This window comes from Myotis brandtii, unplaced genomic scaffold (assembly GCF_000412655.1).
Source record: "Myotis brandtii unplaced genomic scaffold, ASM41265v1 scaffold18, whole genome shotgun sequence".
Classification (NCBI taxonomy): domain Eukaryota; kingdom Metazoa; phylum Chordata; class Mammalia; order Chiroptera; family Vespertilionidae; genus Myotis; species Myotis brandtii.
This window is the reverse complement of record NW_005356674.1, coordinates 13,316,062-13,335,185: the sequence shown is the minus strand read 5'-3', so window position 1 is coordinate 13,335,185 and position 19,124 is coordinate 13,316,062. Positions and strand designations below refer to the sequence as shown.

Genomic DNA, 19,124 nt, shown 5'->3' with positions numbered 1-19,124 from the left:
TTTTTAAAAAGAAAGTCCACTGCATGGGAGAACATATTTGCCAATGTTATCACTGATAAGGGTTTAATCTCCAATATTTACAGGGAACTCATACAACTTAACAAAAGGAAGATAGGCATACCATTTTTAATGCTTAAACAATATATCATGAACATCTTCCCTTGTCATTAAATATTATTTGAATCCTGGCTTTTATTGGCAATAGGTTATTCTTGCTTGTAGATATACTATAATTTATTAAACCAGTCTCCAAGATTTAGACAAGTTGAAGTATTTTTTAAAACAATATCTTATGTCAGCAAAGGGGCAGACTATTAACTCATGCTCTTCATAAGGAGAAAAGGATGAATCAAATCAATGATGACAATTTTAAGTGATGTATAATTCTCACCAAAATAACAAAGTGTTCTAAAATTGAGAGACATAAAGCCAAGTCATTATATGTATTATAATCCTTCAAGTTAGACATGCACCTTTTCTGTGGGTGACAGCTATCTTTGTCCTTAAGTAAAACACAAGGGCATCTTCAGGTAAATGAATATTTTAGAAGATGGAGGATTAAAAAGTTTGAACCCTTTCACCAGTATGACCAGCTGCTCATCCATCTCATATTTCTACTGTGCTCCTACTCACCATATATCAGGGTGTACAGTCCCAGCTGAGAGCACCAGTGTGATTCATATACTTCAAGGACACTCGGGAGCCTTAGCCATCAACGTGGGAATAAGTGCTTTCTATCCGCTTCTGGCATATGCAAGAGAGCCCTGTGACTTGATACTTCAAAGGCAGGGAAGAGCACCTTGTAAGTAGGCCAGGGCAGATAGAGGTAGAGGGCAAAAGAAGCCACCAGCTAGAGTGGAGGTGGGGGCAGGGTGGAAGTACTGGGAACAAGGCAATGTCAAAAAAAGGCAAACATCAGAAATTCAAGGCTCTGTTTCATCCAACTTTCATTTCCGTTGAGCAGATGGACCACGGGTTTTCCAAGGCCAATTTAACAGTGTCTGTCACAACAATGCTTCCACCCAGCCGTCCCTCTTGTAATATCTATCCCATAGAAATACGCACACAAGTCCCAAAGGTCTGAGTTCAATAGTTTTCTTTGCATCTTTGTTTTTGTTCCTGAAATTTTGGAAATGATCCAAATGTCCATCCGTAGGGCAGTATCCCCAAAAAATTGTTGTATATCTAAAGCATCTACTAGAGAAATTAAAAGATTTTTTTAAAAGAGGTGGTTTTAGGAATATATAATGGAGAAACAATCATGCATAAAGCACAGTATAATCCCATTGCAGTTTAAAAGTCTGTATAGCTGTGTGTGCACAAATGTGCATAGCAAAAGTTACTGATGCACACTACCCTTGTAACAGTAGATACCTTAAAAATGAAAGAGTGGAATAAAGGGCGATGCTAATATTAAAGATATAAAACTGCATTCAAAATTGTTCTATAATAAGAATATATTTATGAATAACTTGTGTAATTGTTTTAAATGTTAAGGTCATATGCTTTACATTCAGACTGGCTTAGGGTGACTTCTTCCTCTTTAATTGACCAGCTCAGTGCAAATTTTTTAACCTCTCTCTCAGTCTGCTTTATTCTAAATGGGGTAATAATGTCCGGTTGTTAGATTTGTCATAAAAATGAAAGATAGTGCATGTTAAGCACTCAGCATAGGGCCTGCAGCTTTAGTAAAGATTAAGTGATATCTTTTTTTAAAATATATTTTTGTTGATTTCAGAAAGGGAGAGAGAGATAGAAACATCAATGATGAGAGAGAATCATTGATCAGCTTCCTCCTGCACACCCCTAACTGGGGATCAAGCCCACAACCCAGGCATGTGCCCTTGACCGGAATCGAATCCGGGACCCTTCAGTCCACAGGCCAACGGTCTATCCACTGAGCCAAACCAGCCAGGGAAAGTGATATCTTGTGCCCTTTTCACCAATATTCAGACAAAATCAGGTACAATGTGGATGGCTAACTTACTGACATTGCATTGAAGTTGGAAAGGTATTGTTGGGAGAGTCAGCCTTATAAAGAATCACAGGTGACCACTGGAATTCAAAGTCTTTCCCTTCCCCAGGACATCTCCCATGGATCGCCCCGAGTGCCTGTAATTCCATCATTGCCCTTTGTGGTTTTTCAAAATGCAAACCTCCTGGCTGGATATTTCGTCAAGTCTCTAGCATCTCCAAAGGAATCTGAATTAGATCAGATTCCGTTCTCCTTTGACAAGGTCTAATCAAGGCAATGGAAGGATTGGGGATGGAAGGAGACCATGAAAAGGTTGATGATAGCAGGAAAGTGGATGAGAGAAAAAGTAAGGAACAGGACTACCACATACCACTGCGCTGATTGTCAGGTTGTGTGCTGTACAGTAGGATCAGTGTTCACACTATCCTATTGTTGAGGCGATGCCACAGTGCCCTGAGGAAAAATGTCACTTCCCTCACTGCCTGCCAAGGGCTGTCCCTGAACAAGGGATAAAACTACTCGTAGACAAATTTAGACAAATGGCATACTGCTTGTGGTCCATCAGGACATTCCAAGATTGATAACACTGTATTGTATAATTGAAATTTGCTAATTATATGTTAATGAGCCAGGGAGGAGGAATCTTCCCTAGTGTACATGTATATCAGATCATCATGATGTACACTTCAAGTATCTTATCTAGTACAGTTTTATTTCTCAATCATACATCAATAAAGCTGAAAAAATTCCAAGAATCCTCGAGTTACTCAGCGGGGGGTGAAGACACTGATAGAATTCCAGTGATTAATAAATACTCTTCCATCCCCCTGGAAATGCTATGAAAGAGAGGCCTTGAAATAGCACAACTGGATCTTGGAATTTGGGGCCCTACAATCCATTACTTGAAAGCTTAAACAAGTTTTGACTTTAGGCTGAAATCAGATCAAATATTATTTTCAATATGCAAGAGAGAATTTCATGCCCAGCCAGTGTGCCTTGGTGATTAAGCATCAACCTATGAACCAGCAGGTCTCGGTTCAATTCCCAGTCCAGGCACATGCCCAGGTTGCAGGTTCAATCCCCAGTGGGGGGCATGCAGGAGGCAATCAATGATTCTCATCATTGATGTTTCCATCTCTCTCTCTCTCTCCCTTCCTCTCTGAAATCATTTAAAAGAGAGGATTTCATGAACTAAATATCCAGCAAAAATGTTTAGAAATATTTTGAGCATATAAATGCCCTTGTCTGACATGGTTAAGTTTCTGGACCCCTCAAAGAGGACAATGGACAAACCAGGAAGAATCATTGTATGTCAGGTCATCCTAGGCCTACAGTACCCTGGGCCCCAATGTAAGCTACTAATGGCATAAGGACAGCAAACTGGAGGCATATTTTATAGCCACATCCTGTATTCTAACTCATCATCCTGTTTACATGGAGAAAATGCATATTAACTAACAATCTGGAAGATTATAATTTTAGGTCATTCAGCCACTGTCCACTTGCATTCATTAATTTAGTAAGCAACATATTATATGCTTATTGTGGACCCCTAAATTAACTTAAATATCCAGGAAATAAGCACTATACCTTTATCTGTAATTTATGCATTGATTTTAAGAGAACATAGATGTAAATGTAAATAACTATTTCAGATTTACTGCATGGAAAGCTGATATTCTAAGTGGAGGCACTATTTTCAAAAAAAAAGTGAAGGGTTTGCAGCCAAATAAACTTGCATTCAGATCATCACTGATCAACCTTATGATCTTGAGAAAGTTCTTAATTCTTAACCTCTCTAGATCTCAGTTTCTCACCACTAAAACAGGGACCAGAATATCTCCCTACGAGATTTCTATGCCTCTGATCTTTCGATTCATCTTCTACGTAGCAGCCAAGGGTTTGATTTTAAAGAATTAGAAACATGTCACCTAACCCCTCTCCCCAATCCCCAACCCAGCTTGAAATTACCCTTGGTTTCAAGATAAAGTTTGAAGACATACAGGTCCTTCATAATGTGGCACAGGACTGCTTTTATTCCTATCTCTCGCCACTTATATAACCCAAACCCTGGCCATTTGCTGTGCTGAACATCGTCTCCGTGCCTTAGTTACACCCTGTTCCCTTTTCCTACATTACCTCTATTCCATACAGGGCTTGTGCTGTGAACCACTTCCCATTAGTTTATATTATTTAAGCAACACAACAATCTTGTCACTTTTTCAGGCACATTTTTATCAAAGCAAATTTGGCTTGGTGCTGGATTTCGAACAAAAGCCTCCCTTTAATGTCCTTCAGTAGAGCTGTAATAGGCTAGAGCTGTCGAAAAGCTTTTATTAAATACTAAAGGAGAAAAAAAGTAGAAACAAATTCAGAGTACAGATGTTTAAAGGAGGAGGACTTTGAGTTTCTATTCCTACCAAAACAGACTCAATCCCAGAGCCTGAAGAGCCAGGTCTTGTTCTGCAGCCGCCTGGGGATTTGCACTTCCACGTGTCTGGCCTGCTTCTCCTGGCCAGCAGCTTTCCTCCTTGGTAAACACAATAAAGACACCCCCTTCAGCAGCTTCCCAGGCTCCTAAATGGAAAGCATTTTCTCTATCTTGAGGGAAAAAGAAATCCAGAGGATGACAGTCTAGACTACAATGGCAGTTCTGTGGTAGTTTTAGGCTCAGCACCTAGATTCCTTCCAGCTTATTTTTCTATCATCTCTAGAGTATGACTTTCATCCTCATGGACCAAAATGGTGTCTGGAGCTCCAGCAATCGTATTCACATTCCAGACAGCAGGAAGAAGGAATGAAGAAGCAAATGCTATGCACTAGCTTTCTTTTTCAGCTGTCTTTTAAGTTCCCTAGAAACCACCTTACAACATTTCTTCTGCTGTATCTCATTGGCCAGAAGTTATTCACACAAACAGACTAGATGCAACTGGGAAACAAAAGTTTTTTTTCCCAAGGACCATTGCCCTCTAAAATGTAGAGATTCTATTTCTAAAATAGAAAGTAAGAATAATCATAATATGTTTAAATTACTTTATGAACTTTACAAAGAAGCCTGGTAGCTTGATCACAAGCGATAGCATTGTGATTGCTTCCATCAGGATGGGAGGGGCCATAGTTCAAATTCAGTGTGAGCATTTAACTCCATTTCCAGCTACTAGTAAAGAGAGTTTCATGCATTTACTACAAGTAAAGAATAGCCCCACTTGGTACAAGGAGTGAGTTTCAGAAAGTTTCGTACTGTTTTGTCCAAAAAATAAAAATTAGTGGGAACTGGGTTCTCTTAAATCTGTTTTGAAACTTGTTTTTCTATTCAGTGATTTATGAGGGAGTTCAGGGTGGTTCTAATTCAATAAAAAAAAAATGATTCTCAGGGGTCTTCCAAATGTTTTGTAAAAATTGAGAGAAAACATTTTGCGGGGGGGAGGGGAGTCGGGAGGCATTCTTTCCTTTTTCGCTGCAGTGTTTATATCCAGTTCTGAGGCAGAATAAAACTCTGAGTTTTCAAGTACATCTAGCAATTCGGAAAAATTGTTTTTACGTGTTTTTTGGAATGAAAGTTGAGGCTCTGGCTTAAGTTGATACTGTTGCTGGTGAAAAGCAAGAAATTGCTTGGATTTGTGCCTTCAATGTAATAGACAGGGAGCCAGGAAATGTGCTGAACAAAATTACAGAATTGGATGGATTCGACATGTAACTCCTAACCAGAAAGAGGCCTCGGAACAAGTGTATTTGCCAGGAAAGAAAACTGCTTTATTGAAAGGTTAATTTTCAGATTAGTTTTGGAAATTTGAGATAAATAAATGAAATCAGACCAAAAAAAAAAAAAAAAAACACATAAGGCCTGGATCCTTTTTCCTTGGGTTTTCAGAAAATAATCATTGCTTCCAATGAAATGTTTTGACATTTTCAGTAGAGAGAACATGTTAATTGTAATGTTATGTGTATGTGTTCTTAAAAACCCTTGTGAATACTGTATCTGCCAAAAAAAATCTTTTATTTGTTTTAAGAGTAATCAGAGAGTAAAAATACTATTAAAATGTTAGCTATGTCCTTCATTCCTTTGGTGACTTTCATGCTTTCTAGGATGTTGCAATTTATTTTCTGGTTTAAATGTACCAATTTGGAGAAAATTCCTTTACTTGTTTTATAGTTCAGTTTTTCATGTTTTAGTTGTTTTACAGTTGTTTAGTTTTTATAGTTGTTTTCATTTTTATAGCTGTTTTACTTGTTTTATAGTTGCAGTTTTCCAAGGAGTCTTATTACTAAACGTCCACGGGGTTTGCCTGGGTTTCTTCCCTTATTTTGTCTCATCCGCAGCTTGTTCTCTAATTCTTCACCTTCTTCCCTTGAATCGATAGCTCCTTTACTACATTCATAAAAATCCTCAGCACTTAAAAGGCTCTCTTGCAGGACAGTGGTCTAATTTACTCTGTATATTGAATACACTTGCTGTTAAGCCACTTGTGGCAAGGACCGTGATTGAATTTTTGAACAGCCTCTGCTCCCACCACCTCCTGCTCTGTACCTAATAGTTGCCCAATAAATGTTTGTTGAATGGTGATAATACCCGCCTTCCTCCTGTCATATGTCCCTGACCGGAAGTCCAGGCTACAACTAACTGGAACTTCCTGTCCAAAGCGGAGTTCTCACTATTGGACATTACATATTATATTGCTGTGGTCCCTTGGGGGGGAAATACCAGCAAGGTCACAGGTTCATTCATGGACCAGCAGGAACGCCCAACGTAAACAGCACCACCTGAAGTCTAGCCCTGCGAACTGAGTCTCCAGAGGAAAGAGGAAGACTCCCTAGGCTCAAAGAAAGCAGCTTCCGCCCTCATCATGGAGAACACACACGTATAGGTGGACATACACATGCAAACCACCATCCGCATGGAGAGAATACCATTAGTAATCATCAGCAAGTAACTATGATCTAATTTGATATTTGTTCGCATCTTAATTCAAAGATGTGGTGATTCTTAGAGAAAACTCTTTTCCCATTTGGATCACTATCTTCAAATGTCTAGTGTGTGAATACAATTAAATCCAGTTACGCTTCATGATAGTCCCCAAAGCAGATTTGAATGGGAATAAAATGATGGTGTGCAGTTTTCACATACTACGGGTAAGAGTGCTGTTAAGTGACAACAGAGGGGGACTAGTGTGTGAATACAATTAAATCCAGTTACGCTTCAAGATAGTCCCCAACGCAGATTTGAATGGGAATAAAATGATGGTGTGCACAGTTTTCACATACTACTGGTAAGAGTGCTGTTAAGTGACAACGGAGGGGGAAATGCTGTAATAGAGGGGTATTCTTCTTAAGGGTATTCCCCTAGGCTCTCCCTCAGGCACTTACAAACAAAACAATAAAGACAGAATAAACAGTTAAGTTGAGCTTTAGGTCTCATGTAGATTAGTGCTACTGATGTAGAAAATTATCAGGTGCAAACGAGCAGCATTTTCAAATGTGGCTTTCCTGGGCCTGTTTTAAAAACCTGTGGGATCTATGTGTCATTAGGAAATGATTGGATCCTGGTTTTAAAAGCTGATCGGTAACATTCAACAACAGATTTAGCCACTGTCGTTCGTATGACTGGATTAATGTTTTGGAGTCAGTCATCAGGCTAATAAACTCGATTATTGATTTTAGGATTTTCTGTGTATCCAAGGATAGTCTCTAAGATGTCTTTATAACGTTTCATGCTTAAGTTGTCAACCAAAATGACATAACAATGAGTAATCATTTTCTAATCATGCTGAAAGGGATTCAAAACCACCTATAAAATGAATCTTCCCAGTCTCAGAACAGCAGGAAGATTCTTGCTCTCAGTGCTGTAGCTGGGCTAAGGTCATCCCTACCTGCCTGCCATCTTCCCCAGGAATTAGCTTCATTCACAGCTTAAGACCTCAGGTAGTCAGAAATCTGCTTTCCAATATGTTCAAATGGCAGGAGAGCTCAATAGACACCTCAATCTAGATAGGATTTTAGCACATCAGGTGCTATTCCAAAGTAACGCAGGCTGGGTTGCCGTGTTGGTGGTGGTGTTTATTCATCTTCCTTTCTCCTTTCATGTGTATGGATGTACGCTTCTCGGCGTATATGCCCAGCTCTCTGGGTGTATGGGGCTGGTGAATGCATGCATAGAGTGTGTGTATATGTAAAGTAGGAACTGAACTAGGGTAACAAAATGAACTATTGCATGCAAGAACTCTATGAAGTGCACCCAGCTGCCAGCAGCAACTGCTACATGCAGGCCACTGATTATTACGCGTATTTTGAAGATAGTCCGGGTTATAGTGGGTGCAGCGCTCAGGCTGTGCCCAGTAACAACATATATATGGAACAGGCCTGGGCAGTGAATCAGCCTTATACCTGTAGTTACCCTGGAAACATGCTAAAAAGCAAGGACTCTGACTTGGACATGGCCCTGAATCAATACAGCCAGCCTGAATATTTCACCGAAGAAAAGTCTTCTTTTTCTCAAGGGCAGTCACCATCTTACTCTCAAAAAAAAGGTAGGGACCATTGTACCTAAATGTATTAAAAGTTTCCGTTGTGTGTTAAAGTTACAGTTTGCATCAGCTTTGTCACATATTTGACTTTGGATGCTGAGTGTTTGAAATTAAAAACAGCAGTAAAGAGAGGCTGCTGGGTGATTGAAAGGGGTCCATGAACAACAAAGATTTCCAAAGACTTTTTTCTTTATATATGAAAGTTGGATTGAATTGTTTTTTTAGACACTGTATGTGTGTGTGTGTGTGTGTGTGTGTGTGTGTGTAGAGAGAGAGAGAGAGAATGTGTGTGTGCATATATATACGATGTTGTGTGTGTCTGTGTGAGTGTGTATATATATATATATTGCCCAAAGTGATTAATGTCAGCTTCTTTGCTAAAGAAAACATAAAAGCTTCCGAGAGAGAGAGAGAATGTGTGTGTGCATATATATACGTGTATGTGTGTGTCTGTGTGAGTGTGTATATATATATATATTGCCCAAAGTGATTAATGTCAGCTTCTTTGCTAAAGAAAACATGTAAAAAGCTTCCCCTTGGTGAATAAGTACTGCGGCATCTGAAGTGGGATCATTATCCCCAGTCCATGTTCAGATTAAAAACTCATTTGAGTTTTTCTTGTCATTTCTCATTAAAAGTTTATTTAGTTAACTAGAAACATATTTCAGTGAGGCAAACAAGACCATACTGTTGACATGTTAGGATTTGTAAATGTTCACTTCAGTATATTTACTTACCCATGTAAACTGTAAAGAATCTACTTGTAACCATACCAAGCGGTAAGAAGCTAACACTCAAAAAGAAACTGGAACATTTTATATTGCCATTGTGTCCCTAAGGTTTGACACGTCTGCAATTATGTCAAATGAACTCTCATATGAAAGTGAATGGAATATCCTCCAAAATATCCAATGTTGAAACAAGTGCAATATCCGTTTATTTTAATAGAGGCTGTGGTTTTTACAGTGCTGCTTAATTTTCTATCAATAGATCATTTCTTGTATTACCAAAAAGTAAAATCAAAGAGGCAAACAGGTAGTTCTTAGGGAACTTAGTGGCAACCGCCAGATAGAAAATACTTTCTAAAATAGCTAAATTCTAGTGCAAATATGCCAGAAACTTGTTTTTTCTGTGTACAATCTATAGGCTATTTCATAGGAAACCCAATTCATGGGTTTCTTAATTTGCAGGTATATGATGCCCATTGATCTTCAAATGTGAATTTCTCTGTGAAATTATCTCAAAACAGAATGTGGTTTATTTGATGTGGCTCCTATAACAATTATCATTTGCCTTTTTTAATGTGACTATAGTTAATATAACCTGTTTAAAAAACTGATAAGCAGAATCTAAAAAAATATAAAGTGAATCTAAAATCCTTGTTTAGTTTTTACCATATACTGTGTTCATGTTTTCTGTGCTATTCTATAACTTCCAAATATGAAATATGAAGAGGATTATAGCATAAAACAAATTCAGACTTGTTCATCTGCATTTTCATTTAGTTTTACATCCTTTTGAAGGGCATTGAATTTCTTATTTATTGCAAGGAGCACACCATGTAAGTGAGATAGATTGTGAGCTATTTTATTTAATATTACACTTTTAAGTAATTTATCTTTGAAAAGAAATCAACATTACCTCACTCAACATGCCTGGATATGCCTTTCTTAGTGATGTAGGATCATAAGAAAATATTAGTGTCCGTCTTTCGATTTGGGCATTCAGCTATTCTTAAAAATTCCTGCAAAACTTTTCATGCTTTTTTTACTCGTTTTTCTTTTGTCTTTCCACTGTATTTTCTTCAACCAGCACTAGAAAATATTTGCTTATAAAATGTTAAAATGGGATTCTTTACTAATTAATTTGATGCTTGAACTAGAGGTTAAGACACACTGTGTATGCATATATTGATGTAATTTCTCAAAGCCCTAAGCCATTGAAAGGCCACTGCGACCTGCCAAACTCACTAAATCAAAGCAGGCAAATATTCTTAAATGCACCACTATTTACTGTTACAAGTCTTTAAGTAAATCCCGGTAAAACTAAACCCAGCTGTTAACTATCTCTTAGGACAAAAGGTCGTACCCAGCATGTTTATCCATATTGATCCATTATTGATTTTTGTTGTTCTGAAGGGCATCAGATGTCTCTCCTTGAGGCAAAATTGAGACCATAAGCAGGTGTCCCGTGAGGCAGGCCTCATTATTCCAATTGGATCTTTATCTATTTTTGTGAAATTCATAATTACTTCATCTGTGTTTGTTGCTGTGCTTACAGCTCTATAAGCACTTCACTAATGCAACTGTCTTAACTTTTTATAATTTTTTAAGGATGACTTATTTGCTAGCCTTTAATTAGAGTTTTCTAGTATGTAGAGAATGATCATAATCTTGTTTTTTTAAGGGTATTTATGGACAAGAGTGTGGAAATTGGCGTGGGAGTAGGTGGAGGAGGGTGGGAGGGGCGGGGGGATAAGTGGTGATGGAAGGAGACTTGACCTGGGGCACTGACACACAATACAGTGTACAGATGATGTGTTGTGGAATTGTGCACCTGAAACCTGCATAATTTTCTTAGCCGGTGTCACCCCAATAAATTCAATAAAAAGGAAAATAAAATAAAAATGTGAAAAGTGTATTTAAGTACACATCGATGAAATAAAGGAATGCTACATACAGAACCTAATGTTAAGTCTGGTTATCTTAATGGCTGACTTTAGAATGACTTTTGACTCCTTCTGTGTAATTTTCCTGTTTTTATATTTATAGCCAAGAGGGGGGAAAGTCATCAAGCTTCTGAAGCATTGAGAACACAAACTAAGAAGGAGTCAGAATTCAGTTCATTGAATCAAATTTGAAATAAGACTTCAAGAACTGGTGTGGGAGCTGATGTAATTTCCACATTGAAGAGGGCTGAGATGCAGAATATAATGTCTGTCTTATTTTTCACTATAGAATATGAGAAAACACATATTTAATTTGTAAAAGTTAGAGACAGATTAAAAACACCATAGCTCACCCTAACCGGTTTGGCTCAGTGGATAGAGCGTTGGCCTGCGGACTGAAAGGTCCCAGGTTCGATTTCAGTCAAGGGCATGTACCTTGGTTGCTGGCACATCCCCAGTAGGAGATGTGCAGGAGGCAGCTGATCGATGTTTCTCTCTCATCAATATTTCTAACTCTCTATCCCTCTCCCTTCCTCTCTGTAAAAAAAATCAATAAAATATATTTTTTTAAAAAACGCCATAGCTATCACTCAGAATATATGAGCTCCTTTTTTTAATCTGTGTTATTTTTTTAATATTATTTTTTGTCTTCCAAGTAACCTAGCCATGATTTGTTCAGTTAAAATCGGTCCTTGCAGCCAGTTCTGGTCACAGACTTCAGAAGGAAAGGGAATAAGTTTGGAAATCAGACGAAGGGGAGGGGAACTGGCAGCCAGGATGTTGTGTCTTCCTTGTGGCGGTGGTTTCAGCACAGTTAAAATTGATGTCTTTTTGTGGGGGAAGGGAGAGACGGGGGCTGGCTGTTTCCACCAGAAATTCCAATGACATTCCAAGTCCCCAAGCAGCTTGAGTCTGGCTGTTCTGCGGGCAGCTTTGCCAGTCAGCCTCTGGGTCTGTTTACACAAAATCCTTCTCTGGAGTGTCTGTCCTGCACAGGATTCTCTGCTTCGCAATGTGCCATCTTTACAGGAATTGCACATCCCCAGAGTTGCTGGTGTGTTTGCACCAGAGTTGGTGATCGTGTCCAAGAGGAAAAGAATGTCCTGTTTTGGAGCCAGGATCGAGGAAATGGGATGTGCTTGTCCTGTTCAGTTTGGGTTTGGTTTTGATTGCATGTGTTCTGGTTCTTTGTGTTTCAGAGAGAAAAATGGAAAACGGAAGCAGAAACTCTACATAAAACTGTTCTTTCTGAATCTGCTTTCATTGCCCCTCGATCTTGGGGACAGGCATATAAATCTTTTGTGTGTGTGTTCCTAGCTCTGTGGACTTTGTGTGAATACTTAGGTAGACATTAGAAATGGAAATTAAACGGTAAGGTTGGGGATGTTTGAAGTGACCCACATCAAAAGGCTTGGATTGGAAAGAGGAGTTAAGCCTCATATTAGAAATATGATCTCTAATTAGAATTTCCTTGGCCTCTTTAAAGTTAGAGAAAGATTGCTATACCAGAGTTGGGGATGGGGAGGTTTTAAAGTCTGCCCACAGAGAAAAAAATGTTGCATGAGAAACAGGTACCCTTAAACGCTAGAATTACACTCAGTCTAGTGAGAGGCAGGCAGGAAAGGAAACCAAAATGGGAAGATTTATAAGTCCCATTGCATAATCACTCCCAGCCATGAACTTGAATATGAAGTGATCGCATACTCTTTCGATTTCTCTTTCTCAACTTTCCCGCCTCTTCCCTCCCATCCCCTCTTCTCCTCTTTGTCTCTCCTTCACACCACCACCTCTGTTCCTCAATCTCTTTCTCCCTCAGTTTTCCTCTCTCTCCCCTCTCCCATCTCTGCTTTTCCTTTCTAGCTGAATATCTTTAGTTTAAACACATATACAATCATTCCACCCAATGATCTGTTGCAGACATCATGTCTTTAAAATGAATGATACTTAAGAGGTTAATGCAACTGCAGACTTTCCTACAATGCTTATGTAATTGTAAGAACGTTGACGTGAGGTTAGGACTCAAATTAGGCACTGCCACCCATATACTATTAAGAGACAACACCAGTCCAGAAAATAGAGCCATTTTGTAGAATACATAACATACTCTTCAAAAGTTAAATGAAAGTGCCTCTCAGCTCGCAGAAATGGAAGCAAACTAAGAAACAGCAAGCGTTTCCAAGCCAAGTCCAAGCTCAGACCAAAACATGAGCTGGCTCTTCTTTCCTTTCTTTTCTCTCTTGTCAAAGGCACGTCCTTCAGAGATGTCATTGGATGCCCTAACTTCATCCTAGAGCATGCGCTGCCATTCCTCACAGTGAAAGCTAAGAGCAGGAGTCCAAGGCATTGTGAGAAACTGAAGTCAGATGCCTGGCAGGCTTGGGAGAGAATATGGGTGTTGCTCATTTCCTGCATTCAGGGTTCATGTCCACCACCTCGCATCTCTTTGTGAATACTTCTCCACAAACTCAGAGCTTTTTGCTCAGCGCCCAAAATTCGGGTGGATTCAGCCTGAGGTCCAATTGCTTCCCACTCTACCATGTGCTCTAGTCCAGCCTTTTTCCACCCCATCTTCTTGTACTGATACTACGTACCATGCCCACTACCGGTATCCGTAGGCTTCCTTGTCCAGATCCTCATGACGACTAACCTTCTGTGCGCTGTCCTTGGTACCTCCCTCATCTCAGATCCCTCTGTACCAGCTGCTTTAAGAATTTCCTCATTTCTCCTGGAGATTCCCAGAATGTGCTTTCGAGTAGTCACCGCACCCTGACCTCTTTCCTTAACTGCAGATACTTCCCACCACATTGTCCTGTCCTCTTCTCCCCATTTACCACTCGTCTCCCTCAAAGACTTCTGCTTCCAGACACTCAGTGACAGTCGTCCCTTGCCCTCTGCATCCACCACAGGCTCCTCTTCAACATTCAGACCCTTTTCCATGTCCTGTTAGATCAAACACTAGTTCCACCAACTCTTCCCTTCCCTAATGAGTTCCATTTTCTTTCTGGTTTTATGCTTCAGTCCACTCTCTCAGCTCCAGAAATCTTGGCCAGTTTTTCCACGTGTTCCTCTCTCTGCCATACTGCCCTCCATTCCTGAACCAATGACACTTTTTCTCCACCAACCACCCACTGCCAGCCAGTGTGCATCCTGCCTTTCTCAGCCTGTATCACTTCAGGTCACTAGCTCAGCTCACAGCCTATCAGCCTCTTTTGTTTAATCGCCACCACATTCAAAGGTGGTACCCCTTGTTTTATGCAATGACACTAAGTCACGTGTGCAAATTACCTTTTTAAAAAAGAAAATAAAGTATATTTAATGTATGTTAGAGCAGAGTGTCTCAGCCTCAGCACTCTTGACATTTGGGGGCTCTCCTGAGCCTTGTAGGATGCTACGCATCCAATGAGTTCCATTTTCTTTCTGGTTTTATGCTTCAGTCCACTCTCTCAGCTCCAGAAATCTTGGCCAGTTTTTCCACGTGTTCCTCTCTCTGCCATACTGCCCTCCATTCCTGAACCAATGACACTTTTTCTCCACCAACCACCCACTGCCAGCCAGTGTGCATCCTGCCTTTCTCAGCCTGTATCACTTCAGGTCACTAGCTCAGCTCACAGCCTATCAGCCTCTTTTGTTTAATCGCCACCACATTCAAAGGTGGTACCCCTTGTTTTATGCAATGACACTAAGTCACGTGTGCAAATTACCTTTTTAAAAAAGAAAATAAAGTATATTTAATGTATGTTAGAGCAGAGTGTCTCAGCCTCGGCACTCTTGACATTTGGGGGCTCTCCTGAGCCTTGTAGGATATCTACGCATCCCTGGCCTCGATGTACTAGATGCCAGTAGTCCACAACCAACAATGTCTCCAGATATTGCCAAATGTCCCGTTGGAGTCAAAATCACGCCTGGTTGAGAACCACTACGTTAAAAGAACTTAATATTTAGAGACCATCTACAGTAATGGATCTTTTGTAATGTAAAAATCCCTCCTTTGATTTCGTATTGAAAAGCTTAGATTTCTGCAGATTGAGCTGTTTCTTAATGGAGTAGTACACTTGAACATACACAGACATATATACCTGCAACATGCTACTTACATATATGTGTTATAGGTCATTCCCATAGCCTGAATTTGGGTTCTCTTTGTCATATATGTTTGGTTATGTCCACTCCATCTAGATCATTAGCACCATGAAGTCAGTAACCTCCTTTTCTTCATTGTGTGATGTGCACACCCACCATGGCTGCAGGGCGTACCTGGGGGAGACCAGTGCAGCTTAGAGTAGCAATGATGTTATCCTGATAACAATGTAGCCACTCCTTCTCCTTCATGTCACATCAGGCTGAAGAGCTGATAGCCCACATTTTCAGAGCTATAACCTTGAATCTCATTCTGAATGGATTTTCAGATAAAGAAAAGGCAAATGTTTTTCTCAAACATGCAGGACATGAAATACCTGTGGGTGTTCCGTGTGAGCCCAGTGCCATAAGTTCACTCTTAAAGCAAAATCAGAGTCAGCTGGTGCCCATTGCGGGTCACCCTTTCCACTCCCGTCCCTTTCCCACTCTTCTAATAAACCCCACCTTCCTGCTTTTCACCCATCCCCTCTCTTAAAACAGAAAATGATCGCATTGGCACCAGAGTTCTAAAACTCTAACGCCTGCAAGCACCAGAGAGCTGATATTAGTGAGAGAGGCTCGGTTGTTTGATAAGGACTGCTTAATTTAAACTTTTCAACCCGCACACATATTGCTTATTTTATAAGAATATTTTTCACTTCCAGAAAGAAATATATTCTCTTTCATTTTTCTTGAATTACGTTTGTCTTCCCACTTTTGACAAGGATAAAAGTTCTGTGAAGTATTCTTTTACTTGTTAAAAACAGAAAGAAATATATTCTCTTTCATTTTTCTTGAATTATGTTTGTCTTCCCACTTTTGACAAGGATAAAAGTCGGTGAAGTATTCTTTTACTTGTAAAAAAGACATAATGCAGGAATAAACGTAAATGGCAACTGACATTTCGCCTCAGAGTTGGGGCACAATAGGGACTGGTGCTGACCGCGGGTAACTAGCAAGTATGCCTCTCTCTTTGGAGAGAGTTGTTGCTGCCCTATGAAAATGTGGGCTCGGGAGTGCCAGGTCTCCCCATTTTTCACACGAAGCAGAAAGCTGGGCTTTATGTGAAAGCTCCTGGTTTTAAAAATTGGCCGAGATTTTTAAACACCCTGCAAGCCAAACACTGTCGACTGCCAGTGTGTGTACCCTTGTGATTAAGATTTTGACTAAAACTCATTATATCCATCTATTCCCTTTCCTGCTGGTTTGCATCAAGTGGTTTAGCTCTAATTATGGATTGAAAGGTTGTGTCAGCTGCTAAGAATTTGAGTCTACAGGGATAGGAAGAAGGAAGGTCCTTCTTGTGCATGAAACTGTATTATGCCCAACCCTCGCCCTAAAAGTTAATACATTTTCGTTTCAGGAAGTCTTTTTTTTTCATCAATAAAGACTGATTTATTTATTCAAAAAATATTTATTGGTCACAAAATGAGTACATGCTGGCTATACAGTGACAACAAAAACTAGACAGAACCCCTGCTCTTGTGGAGATTATGGTTGAGTGAGGAATAGCCTTTAATTAAGTTATCACACACTAAATGATAGCACAGAGAACTATCAAGTTATGTCTACAGTAAGTGCTGTGAAGGTCACATGGGAGGCATAGTAGTTAAGAGCATGGACTCTGGAGCCTACTATCCAGGTTTGAATCCTAGCTCCACCACTTACTATGTTATCTCAGGCAAATCTCTTAATTTCTCTATGCTACAGTTTCTCATCTATTAAATGTGGCTAATAATAGAGCTACCTTATAAGGATGATGTGAGGATTAAATGAGGTCATATTTGTAAAGCATTTAGGACATATCTGGCACATGGTAAACACCAAGTAAGTGTTTGTGTAAAAAATTATCTATGAGAGCTTAATGCTTTTTGTTCAGGAAAAAAATTGAGAATGTGACTGGCAGGGCAATCTAGGGGCCCCCACTGGCACCCCCCTTGGCTGGCCTGGGGCCTATGGGCTGGGAGCAGCTCCTGCGTTGAGCATCTGCCCCCTGGTGGTCAGTGTGCATCATAGCGACCAGTCATTCCGCCATTCAGTCGATTAGCATATTAGGCTTTTATTATATAGGATTTTTCACTTCCAGAAAGAAATATATTCTCTTTCGTTTTTCTTGAATTACATTTGTCTTCCCACTCTTGACAAAGATAAAAGTTCTGTGAAATATTTTTTTAGTTGTAAAAAGACATAATGCAAGAATAAATGTAAATGTGTCTACTGTCCCCCAGCAGCAAGGACCCAGCCAGCCAGGGGGCAAGGTGTAAAGCAAAGCTGCTCAAAGATTCCACTAGGGCAGTCCTGAGAACAGAAAGGCAGTGGCTGTTCTGAGGAAAGATTTTGTGAAGTGGGGGCCTCCAGGGCACCTCAGCTGCAATTTGTGGACACAAAGAAAGAATACCTTTTAAGTTAATGCTGTTTCAAGTTTGTACCCAGTGACTTACACAAGAGGCCCATACTGTTTGTTAAATAAATGGATGGATGGATGGATGGATGGATGGATGGATGGATGAATGGATGGATATATTGCTTACCAGCGGGTTAAAGGTTAACATGATGCAAAATTTGGTGCCTAATACTAAGAATCAAATGTAAAAGGAATCAGAATTAGTATGTTGGGAAAGACTAAAGAATGAACCATTCAAGATTTTTGAAGTATATAAAGAAATGACGTAGGAAAGCAAGTACCAGTGGGAAAAAGCTTAACTCAGAGGATCTGTGCTGTGGGATGAACTGAGGAGGTTCAAATTAAATTGGAAGAATAACTAAACATACTAATGATTTAGCTTTCTTAGGGGTGTCAAAGCATAGCTGTGTGTCCAGAGAACTAGTTAGTTATCAAACTGTAGAATTGGGGCGGGGGGTGGGTATAGTGAACATGGTCAGAGATGTTCTGGACTTAACTAGCATTTTCCAATGGATTTTAGTGGTCAGTCTTTATGAATCAAAAACAATGGTTGTATTTGTGTATTAGTTCCTTACCAAGTCCAGATTTTTTAAATAAAAACTACACAAATAAGACAGTTTGTTTTAGAAAAATTGAAAACCATAAATTCACCTATCATTTCTCTGTATGGATGGATAACCCAAAACTATGTTTGGAATGAATCAATGCCTAATGAGTTTTCCTGTCGATTTTGTTAGTATTTCCTATTAAATTTGAGTGACCATACCATCCATTACCTAATAGATAGTGGTATACACCCTTGGGGTTGGGGGGTTTACAGTTATGCAAAGGGGAATGATAACCAGCAAGCAAAGACTCTTTTGATTGGCATGAACAGTGGTCTCTATAGCCCAAAGTAGAAAGTTGAACAAGTTGTGTAAAACTCAAACTTCAAATTTTCACTTCTGGTGATGGTATCTTAATCAGATTGGCCTGGACATAGTGATTTTCATGTGGGGAAACAGTATTGCCCTTAAGCTCTCCTTAGTCATGTCTCACTGTATTAAACCTAGTGATCAGAGTCAAAAAAAAAAAAAAAGCATCAAATCTAGCTGATTCGTGAGCATGCATCTCCCCAGATCACTAGGTCTTGAATGAGCTTGAATCTACTGTTAATTTCTAGGGTGACCCTAAGGCAGGGTTCTCAACCTTCCTAATGCTGCAACCCTTTAATGTAGTTCCTCATGTTGTGGTGACCCCCAACCATAAAATTATTTTCATTGCTACTTCATAACTGTAATTTTGCTACTGTTATGAATCGTAATGTAAATATCTGATATGCAGGATGTATTTTCATTGTTACAAATTGAACATAATTAAAGCATAGTGATTAATCACAAAAACAATATGTAATTATATATGTGTTTTCCGATGGTCTTAGGCGACCCCTGTGAAAGGGTC

At 39.6% G+C, this 19,124-nt stretch overlaps 1 protein-coding gene across 9 annotated transcripts in view; it reads left to right on the top strand.

Annotated features, from left to right (window-relative positions):
- The window catches only part of THRB (thyroid hormone receptor, beta), a 279,375-nt gene that overhangs the window by 236,731 nt on the left and 23,520 nt on the right, over window positions 1-19,124 (top strand). The window contains exon 1 of one of the 9 annotated variants that reach the window (XM_014537589.1): window positions 8,067-8,499. The exons of the other annotated variants lie outside the window; for them this stretch is intronic. Within the exon in view, the coding sequence (XP_014393075.1) occupies window positions 8,172-8,499 (328 nt within the window). The 5' untranslated portion in view covers window positions 8,067-8,171. Of the gene's footprint in view, window positions 1-8,066; window positions 8,500-19,124 lie in introns of those variants that run through there. 9 annotated transcript variants of the gene reach the window in all.